The sequence below is a fragment of the Ciona intestinalis genome, chromosome 13 (assembly GCF_000224145.3).
Source record: "Ciona intestinalis chromosome 13, KH, whole genome shotgun sequence".
Taxonomy (NCBI): domain Eukaryota; kingdom Metazoa; phylum Chordata; class Ascidiacea; order Phlebobranchia; family Cionidae; genus Ciona; species Ciona intestinalis.
Genome location: NC_020178.2, coordinates 643,147 through 668,884, shown reverse-complemented (window position 1 = coordinate 668,884; position 25,738 = coordinate 643,147). Strand labels below are relative to the sequence as shown.

At 35.7% G+C, this 25,738-nt stretch overlaps 6 protein-coding genes across 10 annotated transcripts in view; 4 read left to right on the top strand and 2 right to left on the bottom strand.

Annotated features, from left to right (window-relative positions):
* The window catches only part of LOC101242471, a 357,398-nt gene that overhangs the window by 258,211 nt on the left and 73,449 nt on the right, over positions 1-25,738 (top strand). The window lies entirely within an intron of this gene.
* On the top strand, positions 272-11,621 carry LOC100186897 (cytochrome P450 10-like). 2 transcript variants are annotated; one of them, XM_026837378.1, is made up of 11 exons: positions 272-396; positions 970-1,143; positions 1,592-1,761; positions 1,894-2,019; positions 2,374-2,449; positions 2,862-2,992; positions 3,306-3,427; positions 3,892-4,054; positions 4,365-4,491; positions 5,221-5,347; positions 11,065-11,621. In XM_026837378.1, exons 1-11 carry the CDS (start codon positions 294-296, stop codon positions 11,183-11,185), a joined length of 1,440 nt encoding a protein of 479 aa, XP_026693179.1. In that variant the 5' UTR covers positions 272-293; the 3' UTR covers positions 11,186-11,621. The 2 variants fall into 2 exon arrangements, with proteins under 2 accessions (XP_026693179.1, XP_002120041.3); XM_002120005.5 differs by lacking the exon at positions 11,065-11,621 and adding an exon at positions 6,321-7,094.
* On the bottom strand, positions 7,413-13,426 carry LOC100185371 (N-alpha-acetyltransferase 40). 3 transcript variants are annotated; one of them, XM_002121645.5, is made up of 8 exons: positions 13,210-13,426; positions 10,595-10,636; positions 10,269-10,319; positions 9,851-9,999; positions 9,262-9,417; positions 8,397-8,480; positions 7,886-7,963; positions 7,413-7,645 (listed from the first exon to the last, which is right to left on the bottom strand). In XM_002121645.5, exons 1-8 carry the CDS (start codon positions 13,213-13,215, stop codon positions 7,573-7,575), a joined length of 639 nt encoding a protein of 212 aa, XP_002121681.2. In that variant the 5' UTR covers positions 13,216-13,426; the 3' UTR covers positions 7,413-7,572. The 3 variants fall into 3 exon arrangements, with proteins under 3 accessions (XP_002121681.2, XP_026693187.1, XP_009860634.1); XM_026837386.1 differs by lacking the exon at positions 10,595-10,636 and having other exon boundaries at positions 13,210-13,425; XM_009862332.2 differs by lacking the exons at positions 7,413-7,645; positions 7,886-7,963; positions 8,397-8,480; ... (2 more) ...; positions 10,269-10,319; positions 10,595-10,636 and adding an exon at positions 11,024-12,976 and having other exon boundaries at positions 13,210-13,397.
* On the top strand, positions 14,134-16,305 carry LOC100175182 (ATP-dependent RNA helicase HAS1-like). The gene has a single exon (XM_018814595.2). The coding sequence runs from the start codon at positions 14,330-14,332 to the stop codon at positions 16,211-16,213; it is 1,884 nt and encodes a 627-aa protein (XP_018670140.1). The 5' UTR covers positions 14,134-14,329; the 3' UTR covers positions 16,214-16,305.
* LOC100176681 (SPARC) overlaps positions 16,654-25,738 on the bottom strand; it is a 10,462-nt gene continuing 1,377 nt past the window's right edge. The window contains exons 2-8 of the mRNA XM_002120913.3: positions 24,483-24,537; positions 22,040-22,157; positions 21,711-21,829; positions 19,129-19,286; positions 17,973-18,085; positions 17,501-17,595; positions 16,654-16,811 (exon numbers count right to left, since the gene is read on the bottom strand). Coding sequence (XP_002120949.1) covers positions 16,783-16,811; positions 17,501-17,595; positions 17,973-18,085; positions 19,129-19,286; positions 21,711-21,829; positions 22,040-22,157; positions 24,483-24,537 — 687 coding nt within the window. The 3' untranslated portion in view covers positions 16,654-16,782. The remainder of the gene's footprint in view (positions 16,812-17,500; positions 17,596-17,972; positions 18,086-19,128; positions 19,287-21,710; positions 21,830-22,039; positions 22,158-24,482; positions 24,538-25,738) is intronic.
* The window catches only part of LOC100177498 (surfeit locus protein 4), a 22,925-nt gene continuing 22,264 nt past the window's right edge, over positions 25,078-25,738 (top strand). Inside the window, exon 1 of the mRNA XM_026837385.1 lies at positions 25,078-25,089. The gene's annotated coding sequence lies outside the window, so the exon portion shown is untranslated. The remainder of the gene's footprint in view (positions 25,090-25,738) is intronic.

Below are 25,738 nucleotides of genomic sequence, written 5' to 3'. Positions count from 1 at the left end.
GACATGCGTCCAGGCTATAGGGTAAAAGGTAAATACGGTGCGAAAAATAGGATTATACAGTTTATTAAGGCAGTAGAATGTATTTAAGTTTACATGTTGTAGTTATATAGTAGTATGGAGTAAGATGGATCCGTTAGCACGTAATATCCCATATTTCGTAATCGGGTTTTAAACAATTAACAACGTTCTTTTAATAGTCAGGACAATACGGTTGTATAATTCTGTAAAAACTCTTTGTTTACTATTTAATGTATTTTTTGATGCAGATTTGTGTTATAACTTTTTGTTGAAATATGAAAGCGATCGCACGATTTCCGTTTCCAGCTCTTGTGAGGTTTGTTTCGACTTGCCCCGCCCACCAGAGAGCAGCATGGAGTAAAAAGGCGTCGCAAGAAGGTACAATAAATGAATGGACGGATGAATGTAACTTGTTTTTCGTTATAACACTGGTGTTCTATTTCAAACACGTCCTGCCCGCTCACACGTATATATATATATATATATATATATATATATATATACATATACATATAAAAAGACAGTTGTTGTATAAATAAATGAATGATTAAATGACACTTCCGGCGCCGTGGCGTAGTGGTTAGCGCGCCTGCCTCTAACCCAGAGGTAATGGATTCAAGGCTCGTCGCTGCTACCATTGTGGGCGTATGTGTCAAAAAATCCAAAAAAAATAATCATCCACAAAAGTAACATACTTGGTAACTCGTAAGCTGGCGCGAGGTGCACACCCGTGTTATAACGACTGTCGTTTTCCGGCCACGCGAGGATAAAGTAAGTTACATTCATTCATTCATTCATTCACTTATATTTATCCTCGCGTGGCGGGGAAACGACAGTCGTTATAACACGGGTGTTCTATTTCAAACACTGTATACCTGCTTACACACACACATATATATATATAACTTAACTTTCCATGTAGCATATTATTAAACTTGACTTAATTTTTAGATTTATCATACGCCAAGCCGTTTGAGGCTGTACCAGAACCAAACAGTTACCCAGTTATTGGTACTGCATTGGAATATACGCCTTTAAACAACTTTAACCCTTCGTACGTCGGTGAACACTGGATTGAAAGGCATAAGGAATTGGGACCGATTTATAAAGAGAACATTTTGCCAGGTATATGAATGAATGAATGAATGTAACTAATTTATCCTCGTGATAAATTAGTGGCGCGCAATGACAGTCGTTATAACACGGGTGTTCTGTTTTACATACTTCGTGCTCACTTACGAGTTATAAATGAATGAATGAATGAATGAATGAATGAATGAATGAATGAATGAATGAATGAATGTAACTTATATCCTCGCGTGGCGGAGAAACGACATTCGTTATAACACGGGTGTTCTGTTATTTTTTCTCAAGTAGTTTTTACTCGAAAATTGGTTTTCCGACTGTCGTTTTGCTGTTAATTCCCTTCTCTTTGTTGTTTTAATTAATCTGATCTTAGTTTCTGTATTCAAAAAGATAAATAAAGATTGTGGTATTATGTTAACCAAACTACAAGGCAAAAAACTGCTTTATTTAAACCGTATAGTAACTTTTCTATTTTAATTAAACATAGGAGTCACTGAAACGATGGTGTTCACGTCTTCGCCCCAGAACACAGAAATTATGTTTCGTAACGAGGAGAGATGCCCGTTTCGTGACCCGCTGGGTCCTGTAGCAAAAATACGAGATGAACGGAACGAGTACCACGGCTTGACTAATTCTAATGGGGAAGATTGGTGGAGGGTAAGTAAACGAATAAGAGTGAATGAGTAAATGAATAAATAGGTAGATTATGGTAGCAGCGACGAGCCTAAAACACAAACCTCTGGGTTAGAAGTTATAAACCATTGCTAAACTACTCCCCAACCACACCAGGTCCGCCAAATCGTGAATCAACACTTTCTCCAAAACACGGCGGTGTGGAAATACGCGGAAGCGCATAGGAATGTGTCCAAAGATTTCTTAAAGTTTATTGACCGAAACATGGACGAAAAGAATGAGGTGATTTGGGTAAAATTAGATTACATGCTTGTACTTCGTTAGAAAACTCGTTTTTTTTTAACAAAATACGTTACATACACTCACAAAGTTATATATGTTGTAACTGTTAAGCAAGCACGAAGTGTATGAAACAAAACACCCGTGTTATAACGACTATGGTTGCCCCGCCAAGTGAGGATATTAAACTATTTTTTAGTTCAGTTTACAAATTCCCGGCTTTTAAAAATAGAGATAACAAATGAGACGCACATGTGCGTTTATTTGTTTTGATCGATAGAAGAAAAGCACTTCACTAACTTTTGGACCAAAAACTCGCACTTTTATGCAGTATGAGATTTAAAACGTTAATTTTAGGTTCCGAATTTTGGAAAAGCATTAAACCGTTGGTCCTTTGAAGGAGCAGGCGTTTTTACTTTGAAAAGACGGCTGGGTAAGTTTTGTTTGTTGATTAATTTTATTTTTATTTGATTTATTGGGTCACTTAAAATAAAGGATAAAAAAACTACTTTTTTAATAATTCATTTTTTTGTTTGGGTCTTTGTGGAAAACGTGTGGTTGGCACGACATTGGTTAGCGCGTTTGCCTCTAGCCAAGAGGTTACCGATTCAAGACTCGACGCTGCCACCATTTGTCTAAATTATGAGCCATACATTAAAAAACAATGAATACTCACCACAAATTTTTAACGTCTAGTAACTTGTAAGCTGGCACGAGGTGTATGAATCAGAACACCCGTGTTATAACGACTGTCGATTTCATTGATGCTTTTTGCAGATTTGAACTTCTAGACATAATCAATTCTAAATTTTAACACTTATTTAATTCAATACATTGCTATGTAGGGGCATTAGACATAAAGCCATGCACAGAAATAGAAGAAATGATAAATTGCAATGAAAGGATTTTCCAATCCATGGGAGAATTATTATATGCGTTACCATTCTGGAAATATGTGAATACCAAAGACATGAAGGTATATAAAACTGTATTTATTTATACCTGTAATAAATTCTGCGAATCTTATCTGGTGCTTATAGAGTTGAACGATTTTTGTGTAAAGAAATACAGTAAGGATCTGGTGCTACGAAAACGTAACAGACAAAACACAGACAAAAATTGGGCAATATATATATATATATCTTTTATTACCAATATATATATGTTAATACCTTGCAGTCTAAAATTTGTGTTAAAATCATATACATATTGTAATGTAAGAATTCAATATATAAATATATATAATATACATATATTGTTCATATTTTGAGATTTATTAACTTTATCAGAAACTAAGGCAAGCGTTGCAAGAGCAATACAATTCCACTGAAACACATATTCTAAGAATACTTAAGGATAAAGATATATCAAGTGAAGGTAGCATACTACACAACCAATGTCTTAGTGATAGGTAAGGCATATTTTAAATATATATACTAATATATATATATGTGTGTGTGTGTGTGTGTGTTTTGCTAGGTAACTGTTTTATTTGACACATATAAGTTATTTATAAAGTATAACAGTAAATTTATGATTCTATTCTATATGGGTGAGGTCCTATGATAGGGTTCAACAAGGGACCTGGAAACTAGGTTTACGGTACAAGCTAATTATAATTAAAATCCTCTAGAATCTAGATTATGACTGTGTTCTTGGGCGAGACATTTGACCACAATTTTTCCAACATGTGGTTCCCTAAATTGTTGGCCAAAAATTAAAAAAATACTAAAAGTTTAATCCCCAATACATGCGGTAACTCGTAAGCAGACAGGAGGTGTATGAAACAGAACACCCATAATATAGCAACTGTCATTACCCCACCACACAAAGATAAATAAGTTACATTCATTCATTTGTTAACATTATTTGCAGTGAAAAGGTGATATTAATGACTGAGTTCTTAGTAGCTGGTATTGACACGACATCAAACAGTGCTGCATTTCTCTTATATGCTCTCGCTTCTAACCAAGAAGCGCAAGAACGACTTAGAGAAGAAGTCAGGGAAGTTAATAGAATGGACACAATTGACGGAAAGGTAAACTAAATGTTGTATATATATATCTTATCCTCGCGTGGTAGGGCACTGACAGTTGTTATAACATAGGAGTTCTGTTTCATACACCTCGTGCCCGCTTGTGAGTTACAAACAACGTATAAAAAACAAAATTTTGTTTGTAAAAAATGAATGAATGTGACTTTGCCAGGTAGGGCAACGGCAGTCGTTGTGTGGTCTGTTTCATACACTTTGTGCTCCCTTTTAAGTTATACGTGTTATAGCGACTGTCTTTTACCGGCCACACAAGGTTAATCTATTACATTTATTCTTAGAACTTATTTTTTTGCAGTTATTGCACAACATGAAGTACTTACAAGCCTGTCTACGTGAAACACAACGTATGTTTCCATTTGTTAACTCGTCTCCAAGAAGATTTCGGAAAGATCTCGTCCTTTCAGGTTATCTTATACCGGCAGGTGAGATATGTTAAGATATCTGTGTTTTAATGTATATGTGTATAATAATGTACACCTCATGATCACTGCCAAGTTATAACATGGGTGTCTTCTTATACACCAGACACACGGTGTATTTATACACCTTATGCTCACTGTGAAGTTATAACATGGGTGTCTTCTTATACACTAGGTACACTTGATGTATTCATACACCTCATGCTCACTGTGAAGTCATAACATGGGTGTCTTTTTATACACCTCATGCTCACTGTGAAGTCATAACATGGGTGTCTACTTATACACCAGAAACACGGTGTATTTATACACCTCATGCTCACTGTGAAGTTATAACATGGGTGTCTTCTTATACACTAGGCACACTTGATGTATTCATACACCTCATGCTCACTGTTTAGTGTTGATTATAACATAAGTGTCGTTTTATACACCTTATGATCACTGTCGAGTTATAACATGGAAGTCTTCTTACACGCCAGACATACATAGTGTATTCATACACCTCATGCTCACTGTTAAGTTATAACATGGGTGTCTTCTATAGTATACCTCATGCTCACTGTCGAGTTATAACATAAGTGTCTTCTATACACCTCATGCTCACTGTCGAGTTATAACATGGGTGTCTTATACAACAGACACACATGATGTATTTATACACCTCATGCTCACTTTCACTGTAATATACCCCATATGTTACCCTAAAGTAAAATTCACTATAAATTCTAGGCACCCACATTCTGAACACATCAAACACAGTAAACAGCAGGAACCCTGAGTATTACGACGACCCAAACACTTTTATTCCTGAACGTTGGTTGGAAACTAAATCAGTGACGGAAAGACAAAGAGAAAGGTAAGAGAATTGAATGTGACTTATTAACTGATTTATGCTGGAACTTATTATTGAATGTAACTTATTTATCCCTGCATGGTGGGGCAATGACAGTCGCTATAACTTATAGGTGCCATATTTAACACTGCGTGCCTGCCTTTAAGTTATGAATCATAGAATAAATGTAACTTATTTATCCCTGCATGTTCGCGTGGCGGCGCAATGACAGTTGTTATAAATAGGGGCGTTCTGTTTCATACACATTGTGCCCGCTTACTGTTTGTGCAACTTTGTGGGTGATTTTTTTCCGTTTTTTTTATGCATGCCTTTAAACAACCCATTAGTAAGAACTAGTTCATTCAGTGTCTTGCTTAAGCACAAGTGAGCTCACTGGAAAATGGAGCTTGACTACAATATTAGCTTGCCTATCAGTTTGTATGCATGTGTAGTTTTGATTTTTTGTTTGACAGTTTAAAAAGCTTGCAGAAATGAAATAATTTCAGAATCATAAACATTGCTAAACAAAGCTTACTTTAAAAGCAAATACCATTAAGTGTGTTGCCAAGGACACTAAACATCCACATCATAATTACAACTTTACTAAAATCAAATACAAATTGCCAAATGTAGCAAAATTAATGGTTAATTTTTTAATCATTTCATAAACTTGAAAACTGTTTAAATATACAAATCTTTTCAACAATGCTACATAAGTACAGGCCTTTTCTGTTGTTGCATGTAATTCAAAATGTACGAAACAATCTAAAAACATATTTATATTTAAACTTTTCTTTTTAAAATCTTTAAAAACTAACACAACAGTACATTCTCTTTTTCTAAACATAACCGTTCAAAAACCTAAGAATCTTTTTTAAAAAAATCTAAAATTTCCCGTATTTATTCTTTATTTTGCATGGCAAACAGTACATTTGCATGGCGCATTCAGACACTTAAACAGACCCTCTAAAAAGTTTTAATTCAAGCCTTATATTAGGTTTATAATGTCTGGACCTTTTGGACTTGGTATGCGAATGTGTCCTGGTCGGAAATTCTCCATTCAAGAATTACAACTACTTCTGATCACTCTATTATCCAACTATCGTGTTGAGTATCATCATGACCCCATAAAAGTCGCATTTCGTCTCGTCTCTTTCCCATCCCAAGCCCCCCAGTTCAAGTTCACCAAGCTTAAAAACTGATCTAATATTTGTGGGGTAATGTGCTAACTCTGGCTTAAATCCTTGAACCCATGGCGTGCCTCACTGTGGGACTTTACCCACAAAAAATAGAACTAACATTTTATAATAGGGAAATACCATTTCTTTAAACATGTACACATTTTTTCAGACACAAATTCTTGTAAAACAAATCTAAATTTTACGTTTATTGTTTACTGATTAATGCCGTGCAGAAAAATTGATCTTTACATATTCACCAAACTCTTTAAAACACAGGGGAGGCAGAGATAGTTAGACACACATTCCTATGAAACAAATTTAGCTTATTGGTTTTAATGTTTACTGATTAATGCAATGTAGAAGTTTCTATGGTAGGAAAATTCGCCAGTAAAATATTTCCAATATTTTTTTTGTAAATTTATGTTTTTGTCTGTAAATTTTATTTTTATTGAGGGGTGTACGTTAAAATATACATCGGTAATTCAATATTATTTGCATAAATTTGATGCTTCACTGCATTGTATAAATATTGAATAAGGTGTAACTTATTTGTAATAATGAAAAGTATATTAAAAGTTGTTTATTTGTAACTAGTTTGTTGTTTATGATATGGCTCACTTTCGCGTTATAACATGGGTGTTTTCTTATACACCAGACACACATGGTGTATTCCTACAGCTCATGCTCACTTTCGAGTTATAACATGGGTATCTTCTTATACACCAGACACACATGGTGTATTCATACACCTCATGCTCACTTTCGAGTTATAACATGGGTGTCTTCTTATACATCAGACACACATGTTGTATCAAAACAATCTGCTGAAATGCTGCAAAATATTTTGACATACACACCCGTATCTTTTATTAGCTGTTAGGTGTCTACACAAACAAGCAGAGCCAAAGTATATTGCATTCACCACCAGATTTTATTAAAAATTAAAAACTTGACACTTATTCTACTGAGGGCTTAAAACAAAACAGTTGTATTTTGTAACATGTAACAACATGAAAAAAGATGTAGCATATTCCAACAAATATGAAATTAATATGCGGTAACTTGTCTTTACGATGACTTTGTTTTCTTGCTTAAAATGACATAACATTCGCCTTCAGGACTTGTTTCATCCACCTCGTAACTGGATGATTTAATGATTAAATAAATAAACGAATGAATTGTCAGCCATACATTAAAAAATCACCTACAAGTTATATACGTAATAACTCATAAGCCAGCACGGGGTCTGTCGTTGCCCCACCATGCAAGGATAAATAAGTTTTATTTAATAACAAGAATTATTCTGTCACTAAAGTTCCATTACTTAGAATATTGTTGTGTAAATATGACATCATAAAAGTCATTTGAAGTTCATATTCACCGTAATTTTCCCATGAAAAAACCTTTTGAAGTCTCATTGCAATTCAGAACAGTTGAAACAACTTTGCTCATTTGATTTCTGAGAAATATGAGTTTACATTATTACTAGTTTACTGAACATTGTTTAGATATAGCTAGACACAGGTATAGGTAGTTACTGCAGCCCAGTGGTCGCAAAATGTTTAAAATAATTACCACTTGTTTAAATTTGACGGGGGGGTTTGTTAAAACCCACGAAGTTACATACTTGGTAACTCAAAGCTGGCATGAGCTGTATGAAACAGAACACCTGTGTTATAAGGACAGTGGTTGCCCTATCACGCAAAGATGAATCAAGTTTCATTTATTCATTCATTTAAAAGGTTAATTTTTGCAATTTTAAAGTAAGGAACATAAAAAAAAAAAATTAGACATTGGTGTTAAGTATCTTTAAAAAGTGGTTTCGCTTTCCTACTTCGCGATGATAAAGCAAGTTACATTCATTTATATAAAACACGAAACACCAAACATACTTGAGAGCAAATAGTTGTAATATTTGCATCATCATTTTTCCCAATCCTTTTCTTTGTACCTTCATCTCAAGCTGTATTTCGTAACTGGAAAGAAAATGGAAATTTAAATGGAACCGGATTTTTTTTCATTTTTAATACAAGCAATCCAGACAGCCCATTTAGACAGACCACTGGGTTGAAACAATTGTTGTTAAGTAACAGCGATTGCTCCAATCCAGTGGTTACTAATGGGTTGTTTAAATTGTCAAGAAAAAAACAATTACCTACAACCGCGGTTCCCAAAGTGGGCGCCGCGGCGCACTAGTGCGCCGACGCAACTCGTCAAGTGCGCCGTGAAAATTTGCAGAAACATTTCCAATTTAGCATGGTCGAGATAATTGATTTGTATTAATATTTTATTGCAATATAAATTGTTGTTTTATATAAAAATCCAACGTGTTTGTTCAATAATAAAATTTAAAAAGTTTGTTTTCGCATTTCTATCTGTACAGTAGATTTGTATATTACGTAACAATGCCAATTATTTCTTTCGGTTTGCAATAATCATGTCCAGACTGTGGTACAACACTTTTCATATGCTTAAGTTTCATATGCTTAAACGAGCCTAATCTTAAAATACACGATAAAACTGTAAAAATGCGTTTTTATTTCTAAGACCTTTGGCTAAGTGCGCCGCAAACATTTTGAATAGCTCAAGTGGCGCCGGGTGAAAAAAAAGTTTGGGAACCACTGACCTACAAAGTTAAACTAGCACGAGGTGTTTGAAACAGAACATCCATGTTATAACGACTGTTGTTGCCCCGCCAACCAAGGATTAATAAGTTACATTAATTCATTCATCTTATAAAAAACACAAAACTTTCACCAGTATACAACCGGTTCCCCAAAATCCAGATCAAACCGGAAACTACTGAATGCAACCGGTTTTGAATCTTGATCCATAGCCAGTAGAAACCACATTCTATCGTCCGTCAATTCTTTCATCTTTTCCTTATCATTCCATCCCCAACTTGAAGTGTATCTGGAAATTTAATGAATGGTTGTAACTTAATTATTCTTGGGTGGGGAGCAAAAACAGTAATCAAAATTCCTAAGCATGAGTTGTATGAAACAAAACACCCGTGTTATAACGACTGTCATTTTCCTGCCACGCGAGGATAAATAAGTTACATATGTGATTACTTGTAAGCGGGCACGAGGTTGTTAAGTAACAGCGATTGCTCCATTTCGGTGGTTACTAATGGGTTGTTTAAATTGTCAGCCACACAAGAAAAAAACAATTAACCACAAAGTTAAACTAGCACGAGGTGTATGAAACAGAACATCCGTGTTATACCGACTTTGGTTGTCCCGCTATGCAAGAATAAACAAGTTACATAATGTTTATCTGCTTTGTAAGTAATTTAAAAATATTTTATTGTCATTCGGATAATTATAGCAAAGGAATAACATACAGATCTTCCATGTTTGATTTTGTAAGGTTAAATGCCCACTGTAACACCTCATCATCTAAGTTTGCTTTCTTAATGCAAGAAAACGATAAATTCAATCCATTCTTGTCGTATTTTTGGAAGGAGACCAATTGATCTAGGGGGTCTGATAACTGCAATGAAAATATGAAAGATTTAAACTTATTTATCCTCGCATGGCAGGGCAATGGTAGTCGTTATAACACAGGTTTTCTGTTTCATACACTTCATTCCTGCTTGCAAGTAACTATGTTTGTAACTTATCTTTTTTTCGTGTGGCTGGGTAACGACAGTCATTATAACACGGGTGTTCTGTTTCATAAACCTTGTGCCCGATTACGAGTTACCATGTATGAACTTATTATAGTTTAAGCAACTCCAATATGCACAAGAATTTACTTACATAGTTAGCAGCCTCTACAAGTTTCCAGTGTTCATCAATCTTCTTGCTGTCCTATAAAATAACATAGTTTATTTATAACTCTGGGGTTTATATCTTCTTCAAGTGTCTTGCCCTAGGACACATACGCCAACAATAGTGGCAAAGTTACATATATGGTAACTTGTAAGCGGGCAAGAGGTGTATGAAACAGAACACCCTTGTTATAATGACCATTATTGCCAGACAATACAAGGCAAAATAAGTTACATTCATATTCAATCTACTATCACTATTTTCGTGTCACCATCCATTGTTACATGGTAATATTTAGATTCAGAAAAATTTACCTCTTTTCTCTTTTGTTTTTTATCTTTTCCCTTCGTAGACTTCTGCAAGGTTATAAAATACAGCTTACATGTTTGACTATTACTCTAACATAGACTAGAAATGGCTTAGTGGTTAGGCACTTGTAACTTAACTGTAGGATACTGGATTTTATACTGTATACTAATAGGACATTTTGTTCTTGGGCAAAAAAATCAACGAACATTACTCTAACTCAGATAAATATGGCATAAATCTCAGGCCCCATGGTGTTTCACTAAAAAAGAATACCATTTGCTCTTATCTGTTCTTTAAATACAGCAATACACATATAGGTGCTTCTACATTTGATTGGGTGATATGACCCCCGTAGAATAGAATACCCTTTTATTTGTAACCCCATGTAGAATAGAATACCCTTTTATATGTAGTTCAAACATGACAATACTCAATATAGGTGCTTCTATATTTAATTGGGCGTTCTACTTTCCAGAACAAACAGATTATTCTATAAGCAAAGACGAGGAAGGAAGAGAACAATAAAAGATATGTGTAACAAACTACAATCTAAATGTGAGGTGAAAATACACACAAATAAGATCCTTTTAATCTAAATGTGAAGTGAGAAAAACGCACAAATAATGTCCAAAACACGCCAATATCATATTCAAATACTGTTTGATGCTATTTTAACCTTAATTTTTAAAGTTTTAGCACTTTTTTAAGGTTTTAGCACTTGAAAAAGTGGTTTGTAAATGTATTGCAAACACTACAGCTCTACAAAATTTTGTTAAGGCAGAAAATCATGGGGTGTTAGTGTAATTAAAATATTTAGAGAAATCAATGCTTTATACATGACATATTTTAATACTGTGTAGACAACCAATAATGAAAATCAAATGATTTCTGGTACAAATGGCAAATTTCAAACTAAAATTAGGCGGCAGTTCATTTAAAGGCGACAAAAAAACTGTTTTGGCAGTTTTATACATGCTACAAAAGCTAAGCATATTCCACCACTAAAAGGTAAATTTTACAAAAAAAAAAAAATTTACAAAATCAGAAATATTTCTTAGGTGTACGATGTCGTAAACACCTTTTTGCGGCCTCTGTCATTGTCCTTTGGTCTACTGATTTTCCACAGGCTACAGAAACCCAATGTGTGTCTAGTTTCACACTTTTTCGCTGTCGAGTACGAAAAACGGATTTTTTTCCTGTTTGTTGAAGTTTCTCAACTATAGCTTGGTCTCCAACTAGAACACTCGTACCATGCCCCATGCTCGGCGTCAAGCGCATAAACGACGACTCCGGGGCCATTTTCATCATGCTAGACACCCTGTATGTGTCTGAGATCTGCGTTTCTGGCTCTTGTTCCAAAATCAGCGCTTTTCGAGCTGTTTTCTTTGAGCTGTGTGAGCGGTTTATTGGCCTGCGTTTATTACTCGACCATGTACAGCTTACAGGGGATGGTTTTTTAAAACAGAAGCTCCGGGTTGGAGAAACAAAATCCTCACAACCTAGACAGTTAACCCCATCAGTGTCATGTTTAGATACAGGGCATTTGAATGGGGTTGGGGTCAAAGGTGTTGATTCATTTAAAAATCGCCGTATGAGCGGAGTTTTCATTAAATTGTCTCCTGCTCCTCTTCTGCATCTGGTTGCGGTTTTGTGCCCGAAAATTCTGGGGAGGAAAAGCTTTCCGGGGTCAAAAAGGTGAGCGATTCTTTTCTTCGAGACCTTTTTCCTTTTGGAGTGGAAGTTAGGGAGGGAGGAGAGATTGGGGCTGTTACGTCACCATCCGATCCCGAGATCCCGGAGTCCTCTACATCAAAACTGCTGAAAGAGAGTTCTCTAACTACATCCAAACCTACTGCCTCTGTTTTAAGATTTTCCGAGCTTGTATTCAAAAACCTTGATGGCGAAAACTCCAATACTTTTAATGGTGAACTGTTAGGTGTAGAAGTGCCTTTTAATAAAGGTTCCTTTTTTACATGTTTTAATATATTAGGGCAGTGGTTTGACAGGTTTGATTTGTTTTCTTTGCTGGTAAAACTCTCATTTTCAAGAGATTTTGAGTCAAATGATTTTTGTAAAAATGAATTTGTAGGGGGGGACAGCTCAAACCCTTGAAAACTTGAAATTCCCCGTAAATTGTACCGACACGGCTCTCTTGGTTCTGGATTTTTCCGCCTGGAACTAGATTTTTGCTTCTTAACTGACCAGTTTAGATTTGGAAGTCTTCCAGAGCTTTGCAGGTTTGAAATATTCGAAAGATTTACAAAACTTTCGTTCAGACTTATTGCTGAATCATCATGACCGTGTGTCGAACAGCTTACAGTTTCAAATTCTTTGTTTATATCCATTATGACATAGACAATGTTACGTCCATGGTTAAGTTTTTCTCACTGCAAGCAAAAGAAAGAATTTTATGACCTCGCAAAAAATATAAATAGCATACTTTAGAAAATTATTCAATTTTTACGAATAAATCAGAAAATTCTTTAAATTGCTTGCAGTAAAAAGAATATTACTACTGCAAATCGATATATTAGCCCGTACAGCGATTGCAAGCATTAATAATATACGTTACCGATTTTTTTAGAGCTATTAGACTTCTCTATATTATAAAATAACTTACCGGCATTTTGACTGCAAAAATCGAGGTCCGTAAGTCTCTCTGGTCGTACAGTATCAGAAAATCACACTACAAACTGTCTGTAATCGTTGGAAATGGTTAAAAACGTGTAAAAACGGCAGATGGCGAACAAAAGACTACTCCCACGCACAAAAACATCGAAATTCCCGCGCCCCCGTTTAACAGCTGTTGTTATGTGTACATATGTCTGCTTTGGGACTAACTGAAAAATCTTTCTTGGGGATCAATTTAGACACAATTTTGTTTTAACGAACGATTTTAGTACGTTTTACGCAAATATAACACGATATATTTGCTAAAATACTTACCGTTTCACCGTACAGAATATGAAAGTACAAAATATAGACGGTCAAGCCGTGAGCATTACGTGTCGGAGTATTGTGCATATATGTCTTATTATTAAGTTGCAATTTAAGCACTATTTTACGAATTATATTTGAATAAACGATTTTTTTTTAATATAAAGAGATTTAATGCTAAAGGGCGATTTTTGTATCCGAAGTTATTTAGTTGGCACGAAAAAGTCATTACTTTTATTCTGACCGTAGAAAAGCTATATCCCCTCTTACGTTCACGTGCGTTTTTTTTCTTGCAAGGCGAAACAATACTTTCTGTTGAAATTTACAGAATTACAGCACCTTTAACTCTAGTTTGTAAACCATTTAGACAGAATTTATGTAGCAAATTATATGTACAACACAAAGGTATTTCAGGCATACACAGAGAATATACAGACCGCATATTTGTAAAATAAATCGCCTTGTTCAGGTATAATTTATTATTAAAGTTAATTAGAAACAAGGCCTAGGAATAACATTGAATTGAATGCAGATTGCAATATTAAACAGATTTTATGTATGGTATATAATGTTATGATTGGGTTAACTCTGGCCAAAAATCTGAAGTCCCATGGAGTGTCACACTGCATGACATCACTTCCATAGAATAGAAATGCCATATACTGACTGTGCCTAAAATAAACAGATATTAACTTTTCTGTTCTTAATTACAGCTCAATTTTTCAGACATTTAATTGTTGCCAAGGGCATAAGAGTAATTCACTTAGTATACTCTGATTAATTGTAGAAAAACTTGTCCAAACATGGCTGACCATATGCGTAAAGTCCGGAAAAAATTGGCGAAACGAAAAGACAGGCAATCTCAACTAAAAAGCATGAGGGATAAAATGTTTGAGGCTGTGAAAGCTGAAAAAGAAGAAACTGAATACTCCACACTGCATGGACAAAGTGAAGAACCATCTTCAGAAAAAGACGGAGCAGTAATGGAGGTACAGGAGCAAGAAATGGGGGCTCCAGAAATAAAAACTGATAAAAAATCCAAAAAAATCAAAAATGAAAAAAAATCTGAGAATAAAAAATCTGAAAACGAAAAATCCGAAAACAAAGAATCTGAAAACGAAAAATCTGAAAATGATAAAAAATCAGATTTAATTGTAACTACTGCTCCAGGCTCTGAGTTAAAAGTTAAGACAATGGCGGCGCCAGTAAATGTAGATACTTCTTTTGCGTCCCTTGCAACATTAGGTGTCAGCGACTTAACTTTAAAAGCAATCGAAGATATGGGATTTAGTCACATGATGGAAATACAGGCTAAATCTATACCACCTTTGCTAGAAGGTAGAGATCTTTTGGCAGCTGCTAAAACTGGCAGCGGTAAAACGCTAGCGTTCCTTATCCCAGCAATAGAGCTTATGTATAAGTTAAGATTCATGCCAAGAAATGGAACTGGAGTTATTGTTATATCTCCAACAAGAGAACTAGCTATGCAGATATATGGGGTTCTTCAAGATTTATTGAAACACCATTGCCAGACCTATGGATTGATCATGGGCGGCAGTAATCGGTCTTCTGAGGCTAAAAAGCTGGGAAATGGGATTAATATTATTGTAGCCACACCCGGGAGACTTCTAGATCACCTTCAGAATACGCAGGAGTTTATGTTCCGAAATCTGCAGTGTTTAATCATAGATGAAGCAGATAGGATCTTGGAGGTTGGATTTGAAGAGGAAATGAAACAGATTGTGCGTCTTCTTCCAAAGAGGAGACAAACAATGCTGTTTTCTGCGACGCAGACCAAAAAAATTGAGGATCTAGCCCGTGTTTCGCTGAAAAAGATGCCGCTTTATGTGGGAGTAGATGACTCTGAGCAGTCGGCAACTGTAGATGGCTTGGAGCAAGGTTACGCTGTATGTCCTTCAGAAAAACGGTTTTTGGTCCTATTTACTTTTCTGCGAAGAAATAGGGATAAAAAAGTGATGGTTTTCTTCTCATCCTGCATGAGTGTAAAGTTCCATTATGAGCTTTTAAACTACATTGACCTCCCATGCATGTCGATCCACGGACGACAGAAACAGACGAAACGCACAACCACATTTTTCCAGTTCTGTAACGCAGATAAAGGAATCCTCCTCTGCACTGATGTTGCAGCGCGAGGATTAGACATCCCAGAGGTCGATTGGATCGTCCAGTTTGATCCTCCAGATGACCCAAAAGAATACATCCATAGAGTAGGGCGCACAGCAAGAGGTGTAAATGGTAGAGGGCATGCTCTTCTTTTCCTACGTCCCTCAGAGTTGGGTTTCTTGCATTATCTTCGCCATGCTAAAGTCCCAGTAAGTGAGTTTGAATTTTCGTGGTCAAAAATCGCGAATATTCAAACCCAGCTTGAAAGATTGATACAGAAGAATTACTTTCTACATAAATCCTCCCAAGAAGCGTATAAATCCTACATACGTGCTTATGCATCGCACTCACTCAAGTCTATTTTCAATGTCGAGACCCTGGACCTTGCAAAGGTGGCATCATCGTTTGGATTTCCAGTTCCACCCTATGTTGATCTTAACGTACACAGCAAGAAAATGAGCAAGCAGTCAAGACGGAACCAGTATGGAGCCCAAAACGAGAAATCCAAAATTTACAAGAGTGTTGGGACAAGAAGAAAGGATAGACGATCATTTACAAATTAAATCTTGTTGTTTTTAAAATGCTGTATTTACAATTTAGCGTGAAACTGGATTTGGTGAAAAAATACACTCAAATAAAAATTGACAACATTTAATATATGTTATCATATTGTTTAAATCTTAACTATTTTATTGCGTTAAACAAAAGTCAGTCTATCACTAATGTCATTGCTAGAGGTTATAGGTTCAAGGCTTGTCGCTGCTACTGTTCTGGGTGTAAAGCAAGACACTTGACATCAATTGCTCCAACCCAGTGGTCACTAATGGGTTGTCTAAATTGTCAGCCATACAGTAAAACAATCACGCATAAAATTACCTACGTGGTAACTCGTAAGCAGGCACGAGGAGTATAAAACAGAATGGTCGTGTTATAATGACTGTCTTAACCCCGCCACTCAATATAAAGAAGTACATTCATTTACTCATAAAACATAACCCAGAAATACAAGCGTATGATGTGTATTTGCAACGTATATGTGAATAGGAATATGCTGATCATGCTTGACGATTCGTTATTTACAAAATCACAAAAAAATCTGAACTGTTTAAGCAAGAATGTTCTCTTGGCAACATCACTGTATAGATTCCTCCCGGTTTACTTCTGTAAAAAAAAGAAAATAAAGGATTTTTTATGTATATAGGACAGATTTTCTGGTTAGTTTAAATAACATACAAGCCCATTCCCTTTTGTATTACACAATTTTCATTATTTAAAAAAATAAATGTCTGGTGGGGGTGGGGGTTGATGGGACACCATTTTATTCTTCTTTCTCAGCTCATTTGGTAGAAAACAAAGAACATTCAACGAATTATGAAACTGTATTTCTGCGACTCTTGTAAACCATTGTTAATTGTTTAAAATAAGATCAGAATATTTGGATATTAGTGTGAAAGGTTTCCTTTCTTCCCCCACAGTACTATATGCTTAAACTCAACAGTAAGCATGAGGTGTATGAATACACCATGTGTGTCTGGTGTATAAGAAGACACCCATGTTATAACTTGACAGTGAGCATGAAGTGTATGAATACACCATGTGTGTCTGGTGTATAAGAAGACACCCATGTTATAACTTGACAGTGAGCATGAGGTGTATGAATACACCATGTGTGTCTGGTGTATAAGAAGACACCCATGTTATACCCCAACAGTGAGCATAAGGTGTATGGACACACCTTATGGATCTATTCATTCAAACACTCCAGTGTGTTAAGTTGATGGCAAATCTTGCCCAATTCCTATGTCCAACAAGAACCTCACCCATATAGAATAGAACAGCTTATGTCTTACCGTTTCTACCCTGGTACCATGTCAAGGCTCTTGTCACCAAACATTCACTCCATTCATCACTTGATAATTTTCTGTTTTTGTCCAAATCGCATTTTCTAAATGAAGTATAGATGTTATGCAATTTGATTATTCTTGTACGGCGGGGCAACAACAGTCGTTATAACATGGGTGTTCTGTTTCAAACACCTCGTGTCCGCTTACGAGTTAGGCTACCACGTATAGTATGTATATGTATCTTTGTGACCACTATCGTATTTTAGAACTACTGGGTTGGAGCAATTGCTGTTAACTGTGTTGCCCATGACACATACGCCCACAATAGTACCAGCGACGAGTCTTGAACCCGAAAACTCTAGAAACACACGCAAACCACTGTGTCACGACGTCGGACTAATCAAAAATGTTACTAAATAGCTTCTAAAATGCCGTGATCGTATACATATGGTATATGACACATGTTACATTTACTTACTTGAAGAAGTGTTTAGCACAATGTTCAAGAGGCATGAGGGCAAAACGAAACCGTTTAATTTCTTTGTTGCTTAATTTACCGTCCTTGTTTCGGTCCAGATGCTGAAATTTCCACTGCAAAAAAAGTTGATTTAGTGATATATTACTGTGGGGTAAGATGGGACACCTTTAGCATGGAATATCCAAATATCCTGATCGTGTTTTAAACAATTAACAACGGTCTATGAGGGTCGTGGGGATACAATTTTATAACTCTTTGAATGTTCTTTGTTTACTACCAAACGGGACGAGAACATGGAATAAAAAAGTGCCCAACTTCCCCCACCCCACTATATATATAACGACTGACTTTTTACTGCTACTTCCAGTCTTTTCGCTTTTGTAAACTACTCCGTTACCGTGACAAAAACATACAAATTCAGCCATTTGTTTATTTAATCAAACAACGCTGATGCAACTGCATCAATATACCGTAGCCTATGGACAAAATCGTTTCTCTAACGATTGAAATTTATCTTTAAAATTTGATCAAAAACGCCGAGAAACTGCGTCAGTCACAGTAAAGGTATCAAACATCTAAAATTCTAAATCAATATTGTGTTTTGGCCACAAGTTTTACTTCGGTTTGTTGTTTTAGCCATTTGCCCAATCATATTCGTCGATAAAACGTGAGAATGCTAAAATCAAAGCACTTTTCCGATAGGGGTGATAGTGTATTGTATGAGTCAGTGAAAATCGGGGTTTCTTATTAAAAATTGCTGGCAATACGAGTTTAATCAAGTATAGTACTGTGGGGTAAGATGGATACCGTTAGCACATAAATCTTATATTTTCTAACCGTGTTTTAACAATTAACAACTCGCTTTCAGAGCCATGATAATACGATTATATAACTTTGTAAATATACTTTGTTTACTACCAAATGGGACGAGAAAAGACAATAAAAACATGTCTTATCTTACCCCACAATACTTTACGTTATAGAGCAATTAATCTGAAAAAAATCGTCTCTTAGGAATAAATATAACTTACTTTATCCTCGCGTGACAGAAAAACGACAGTCGTTATAACACTGGTGTATTATACACTTCGTGCCCGCTTACGGTTACCATGTATGTTACTTTGCGGTTGATTACGAAACTTAAATATCTGTATACCTGTGCCACGTCTTTTCTATCCGTTTCCGACAATGACATTACAGTCTTCTGGTAATCGACGCTCCCAAACTCATCCACATCTTTCAAATGAACGAACCAATCAAGAAGACGAAATGGGAACTGTTGTAGTTCATGCGACTGGCATTTAGCTTGCGAAGCTGGAAAAAGTGAATGGTTGAATTAATGTATAGTAGGGTGGGGGAAGATGGGACATATTTTCGTTCTATTTTCTCGTTCAATTTAGAATTAAACAGAGAACATTCAAAGAATTATAAAACCATATCCGCGACTCCCATAGACCGTTGTTAGTTGTTTAAAACACGATCAGGATATTGGGATATTATGTGCTAAAGGTGTCCCAAGCGGGCATTAGGTGTAAGAAACAGAACACCCCTGTTATAACGACTGTCGTTGCACTATACCACGTTAAGATAAATAATAACAACATATTTTAAAATAAGATTATATTTACAAACGAACGAAATTAGCAACAAAACGGCATTAAAACAGTCACTGTCAATCGGCTGTTTTGTATTACGTGTTAAATACCACACGGAATTTGCGCCTAAATCGAGTGAGACAAAAAACGTTAATTACAATCTGCATTCTTGCGTTTTATTCTCTTGCTTTTAGCATTCGACTGCTTAGTTCTTACAGTGTTGTTAGAAAAAAAAGAGGTTACTGCTTATAAAGTGTATTTGATCAATTCTAACCGTTGTTTACTATTTGGAGTATTTTTAGTTTTTATAATAAAGGTATAACCTTAGCTTTCGTTATTACAGGTAGTCAGTATAAAATGTGACCGATTCTTAGTTGTTTTTAAATTATTGTGAAGTGTTTTAAGTACAGAATATACGCTAGGATATAGTATTTATTGCTTAGTTTTTAAAATACTGTGTATGGAACGACGCTGTATAGTAGAGTGGGATAAGATGGCGCATGTTTTCATTCTCTAAGCTACTATAATACAAAGCAAGGCAGTTTTCGAGTTCAAAAGGCCGAATATACAATTTGATTCAATTATTTGCGCTTCAGTGATCTAATGGGATATTCACTCGCAACAAAAACCACATATATGCTGCTATGGTAGCTTGAAAGGCTCCATTAGTTCAAAACGTAGACTATGGCTACGATATATGCGGATAACTGACAGTACAAATGACGCTTATCGACACGCATGCGGTTAAGATATATTGCCTACTTTGGCGGAGAATTTAAACGTCTAAAAATATAAAAAAATGCTGGTCAAATATTTTAGTTTTTTGACGGGTAATCGGCCAACTCTGACTTAAATTCCATATAGGTCCCCTGGTGTGCCTCGCCGTAGGATATCATCCGTATAGAATAAAATTTTACTTAATTTGTTAAAGGTATTTTAATAACAGCAAATACCGTAGGGTTTGAGACATAGTACATATACAGTAGGATGGGGGAAGATGGGACACCTTATCATTCTATTTTCTCGTCAGATTTGGTAGTAAACAAAGAACATTCAAAGAATTCTAAAACCGTATACTCACGACTCCCATAGACAGTTGTTAATTGTTCAAAACACGATCAGGATATTTGGATATTATGTGTTAAAGGTGTCCCATCTTTCCCCATCCTACTATATGTATACTTTGCTTACCTAATTCCATAATTCTTACACTTGTGTTATATTTACTATTTTGTATTACCGTTCATATGAAACTTATTTATCCTCGCATGGCAGGTAATGACAGTCGTTATAACACGGTCGTTCTGTTTCATACACCTCGGGCCCGCTTACGAGTTACCACCTATGTAACTTTATGGGTGATTATATTTTTGTATTTCAATTTATTTCGTCAAAACTCTTTACCTACCATTAAATGGTATGCGAATACACTACGTTTTAGATTTAGAACCACCGGTATAAACTATAGAGAACATCATGGTCAGTAAACTTTAAAATATCGCTTAAAATCTTTTCCGGTCGCTGCCTTTAATAGATGTTATCAGTAAAAGCACGCCTGCTGTCTCGTGCGTCCAAAGCGCGCAAAACACGCGAAATATGGAAGAAAAATTGGTAATAAGGAACGCATTGTCGTACTGTGTAGTTAACTATATATAATGAAAACCGCTTTTGTGTTTTTAAAAGAGTATTTTATTAAAAGTGGGGTTTTATGCTTTTGATTTCTAAATCGTTTTGAACTGTAGACCAATAGTTTATCTAAAAATAGCAGTCCGTGACACAATATATACTTTAAAGTATAATATAGTTGGCTAGGGTAAGATTCACCCGCGTAAAATGTAATACAATTAAGATATACTTCATTACTTATCTATATATCGTATTATCCACCAACCTACTATAGTCTATCTCTATGCAAGATGGGACACCTTTAACGTATCCAAATATCCTGATCGTGTTTTAAACAATTAACAACGGTCTATGGGAGTCGTGAGGATACGGTTTTATAATTCTTTGAATGCTCTTTGTTAACTAACAAATGGGACGAGGAAATAGAGTTAAAAGGTGTCCCATCTTTTCCATAATAAATTACATTACATGCGTATATATTACGAGCTTTATATAGTATATATCTTAAATTACTTACCAATACACGGCCCTTCATAAGCTAGCTTAATATTCTTTCTCTTCTTACAAGCTTCCAAATGCATCAGACATTCGCTGTCGTATTGTCGTCCATACATACTACATACTGGCTCAATTTGCCTGTACAAATAACATTAGGTTACCAGTAGCCATTACGTCATAGTAATGACGTCACTAAAACATGACGTCACGATTTAACGGTTCGAAATACGGAATATTATACGCTATATGCCCGGCCCCACAGTACTATACATTTACCGTTGTATCTATCATTACTTTAAACATTTCTGACGTAATCAACATACTACGTCATCGTGACGCCATACTTACGTAGTGTTACAGCTTCGTGGGCAAACGCATGTAGGTGTTCTGTGACCGTTCTCATCCCGTACGACCTGACACCATGAACCCTTTGGTTTTCGTCCGCATCTCTTACGAGCGCATAATTCTAAACAATAAGTATGTTTAGGTTAAAATATGCAGCTCTTATGATATATAGTTATATTATAGTGGGTTGGGTTAAAAAGGTATATGTTTTCATTGTCTTTTTATTCGATTTGGTATTTGCAGAACTGTATAAAAAACGTATCCTCACAACAACACTAAAACAGCGTTGTTAAAACACCATTTAGCTTGGGTTAAAATCGACTTAAGTTATGAATGAATGAAACTTATTTATCCTCATGGTGGGCCAACAACATTACTTATAACACGGCTGTTTTGTTTCATACACCTCCTACCCGGTTACGAGTTACCATGTTTGAAACATGATTGACGTGTTTAATGTTTGGGGGTTAAAATGCATGAGAATTTTTGAGCGATTCATCGCGGCCTGACATATGTTATATAAATAACAGCTGTAGTAATACAACGTTTTGCATGCTATGGTTTATATAAGTGTCAGAGCGCCGAGGTTGTCATAATTAATGTAAACTGATTCGTAGTTCGGTCACATTTTTCTTATGGGAAATCCCATGCATTGTCGCACAGCCGATATTTTTACTCTAGCGGTTCGATTTCACGCATTTTTTTAGGTGCTGTTTCGTTTTTGAAATTTTAGTGGTACTTTCAGATCACATTTGAACTTCTCTATCTATTTTTGTTGTTGGTATATGTCCTTTTTAAAAAAAATTAAATTTTTAAATCGTTTTATTAACAAAAAACGTTTTCGTTTTAAATTTCCGTTAAAACTGCCCAAAAAAATGTTTCGTTCACGTTCCGTGCTCTGAAGAAAAAATGGTAAAACTTGTTTGCATTTTTGCCAAATCTCGCCGAAGTTGTTTATCATTAGTACAGGCACGCTTGACATACAATAAGTGCATGTATTAACTGCAATAAATCACACGCCGTCTTATCAGAACTGGTTTCCGTGTATGCAACTCCCGCCTGTTAAAGATAACCGCCCACTCACATACCGTGATAACTGTTAACATAATAGGAGTAAGAACTGCTTGTCCTCAGGGTGGGAAATAGACTTGTGTTAAATTACTGGAGGTCCGTTGATCGTACCTCGTGCTCGCTGTCGAGTTTAATGATTTTTATGTGCGCCCAAGCGGTATTTACGTTTAAATTTATATAGTACAGTGGGGGAAGATGGGACACCTTTTAAAACTATTTTCTCGTGCCATTTAATACAACAACGAACATTGAAAGAATTATAAATCCATATCCTCACGACTCCCGTAGACCGTTGTTAATTGTTTAAAACACGATCAGGATATTCGGAGATAATGTGCTAAAGGTGTCCCATCTTCCCCCACAGTACTATACACCTTTTGCTCATCGTCGCGTTATAACATGGGTGTCTTCTTATACACCAAACACACATGGTGTATTCATACACCTCATGCTCATTGTCAAGTTATAACATGGGTGTCTTCTTATACACCAGACACACGTGGTGCATTTATATAATATCCACTTAACCATATGAAGAACCATAATAAGACGCCAATTTCCTTCACTAACTTAGATCTACCAATAATATCCCGCTTTTTTATCATTACATGGATTAGAACCGAAAAAGTTAAGATTTCGAGCCAAAAATACAACAACAATAAATCAGCTTATTCATAAGAAACCACAAAAAAACGCATAAAAGGCCACGCGTAAAAGCGGGCGCGTTTAGCCCTGTCGTAAAATGATTTATAGCGCAAATATAAATCGGCAAATATTTAACTAAAAAGCGAAGCGCAAATATTGGACATTATTGTACTTTGTTAGGTCTTAAGTTATGTTAAGATTATTTTACCTGGTTTTACATTATATTCTGTTTTAAGTTGAAAAATATCCCTCCAAAATAGTTACTTACGAAGTTACGCACATGGCAACTCGTAAGCGAGCATCACGGGGTGTATGAAACAAAACACCCGTGTTATAACGACTGTGGTTGCCCTGCCACGCGAGGATAAATAAGATTCATAAGCCTACTATATATAGAACGTATATAGTAGGGTGGGGGGAGATGGGACAGCTTTTTATTTTCTCATCCTGTATGGTAGAAAACAAAGAACATTCAAAGAATTATAAAACTGTAACCTTGCGACTCCCATTTAAAAAAAAGCTTAGAATATTTAGATGACATTTGCAAAATATGTCCCGTCTCCCACCACCCTACTGTATATACTTTTTAATTTCTCAATTAATTGTTTCCATCAACAGTTTAATTGAAAGCGTGTAGAATAGAACTTTAAACTACTAAATTAAGCCTATACACGTGACAGTTTAAGCCGGTCTCGCAGCGGAAACTTCAATGTTATGAAAACAAACTTACTTTCGTCGGGCAATAAGTCCAACTTAGCTTGCTGTGAGCGCTTTCTCTTTTTTGCCTGAAACGTAAAAAGTAATGTTTAGCTCCCAAGGGCATTTATGAATTTCGCTTTGGCCCTTTGAGAGTCAAGGCCTAATGAGCTTATAATGTGGCATATATATATAGTACTGTGGAGAAGATGGGACGCCTTTAGCGCGTAGTATCCAAATATTCTGACCGTGTTTTAAACAATTAACAACGGTCTATGGAAGTCGTGACCAATCGTGAGGATACGGTTTTATTTATTTTTTTAATGTTCTTTCTTTGTTTACTACTAAATACGACGACGGAACCGAATTAAAAGGTGTCCCGTCTTCCCCACCCTACCATATTACAGCAAATCAAAGTAAAGCTGGATATGCTCTAACGCTGACGGTAAACGCTTTAAAATATAACACACTTTACGTTGATAAATAATACGCCTGAATTTTTAAGAACCGAATTTCAAATAAAAAATACAATTAACTTTATTGTAATCTGGGTTCAAAATGACACACTAAAATGGAGTTGTTAATTGTTAAACACTCGATTAAGAAATATGGGATATTATGTGTATTCATCTTACCCTACAGTTTTATATTTTGTACCGTTATAAAACACTGTTCGCTTTAAAGAGAATTGCGCCGAGTTTTAAACCAAAACCGCTACATTCTGTGCGCACGATTCCGTTGTCAAATTTGGGTATGCGAGTATAAGATGAATCGTATGTATGGTTTAGGTTAACCGTGGTTTCGCTACGGTATTCTCTACGAAACGATGAACTGTTGCTATCTTGAATGAAAGGGTGTTTCAGTCTAAATATAGTGGGGTGGGGGAAGATGGGACACCTTTAGCACAAAATATATATATCAATATCCTGGTCGTGTTTTAAACAAATAACAATGGTCTATGAAAATCGCGAGGACAAGGTTTTATAATTCTTTTAATATTCTTTGTTTATTACCAAAATGTACAAGAAAACGGAATGAAAGGGTGTCCCATCTTCCCCCATCCTACTATATATAAATATGTCTATATAGTAGATTGGGGTAAGATGTGACATTTTCTCATTCACTTTAATCGTCCCATTTTGTAGTAAACAAAGAATATTTACAGAAATATATAACCGTATCCTCACGAATCTAAAATCGCGTCGTTATTTGTTCAAAATAAAACTAGGAAATTTGGAATATTATATCCTAACGGAATCCACTTTACCCCACAGTACTACAGAACAGTGG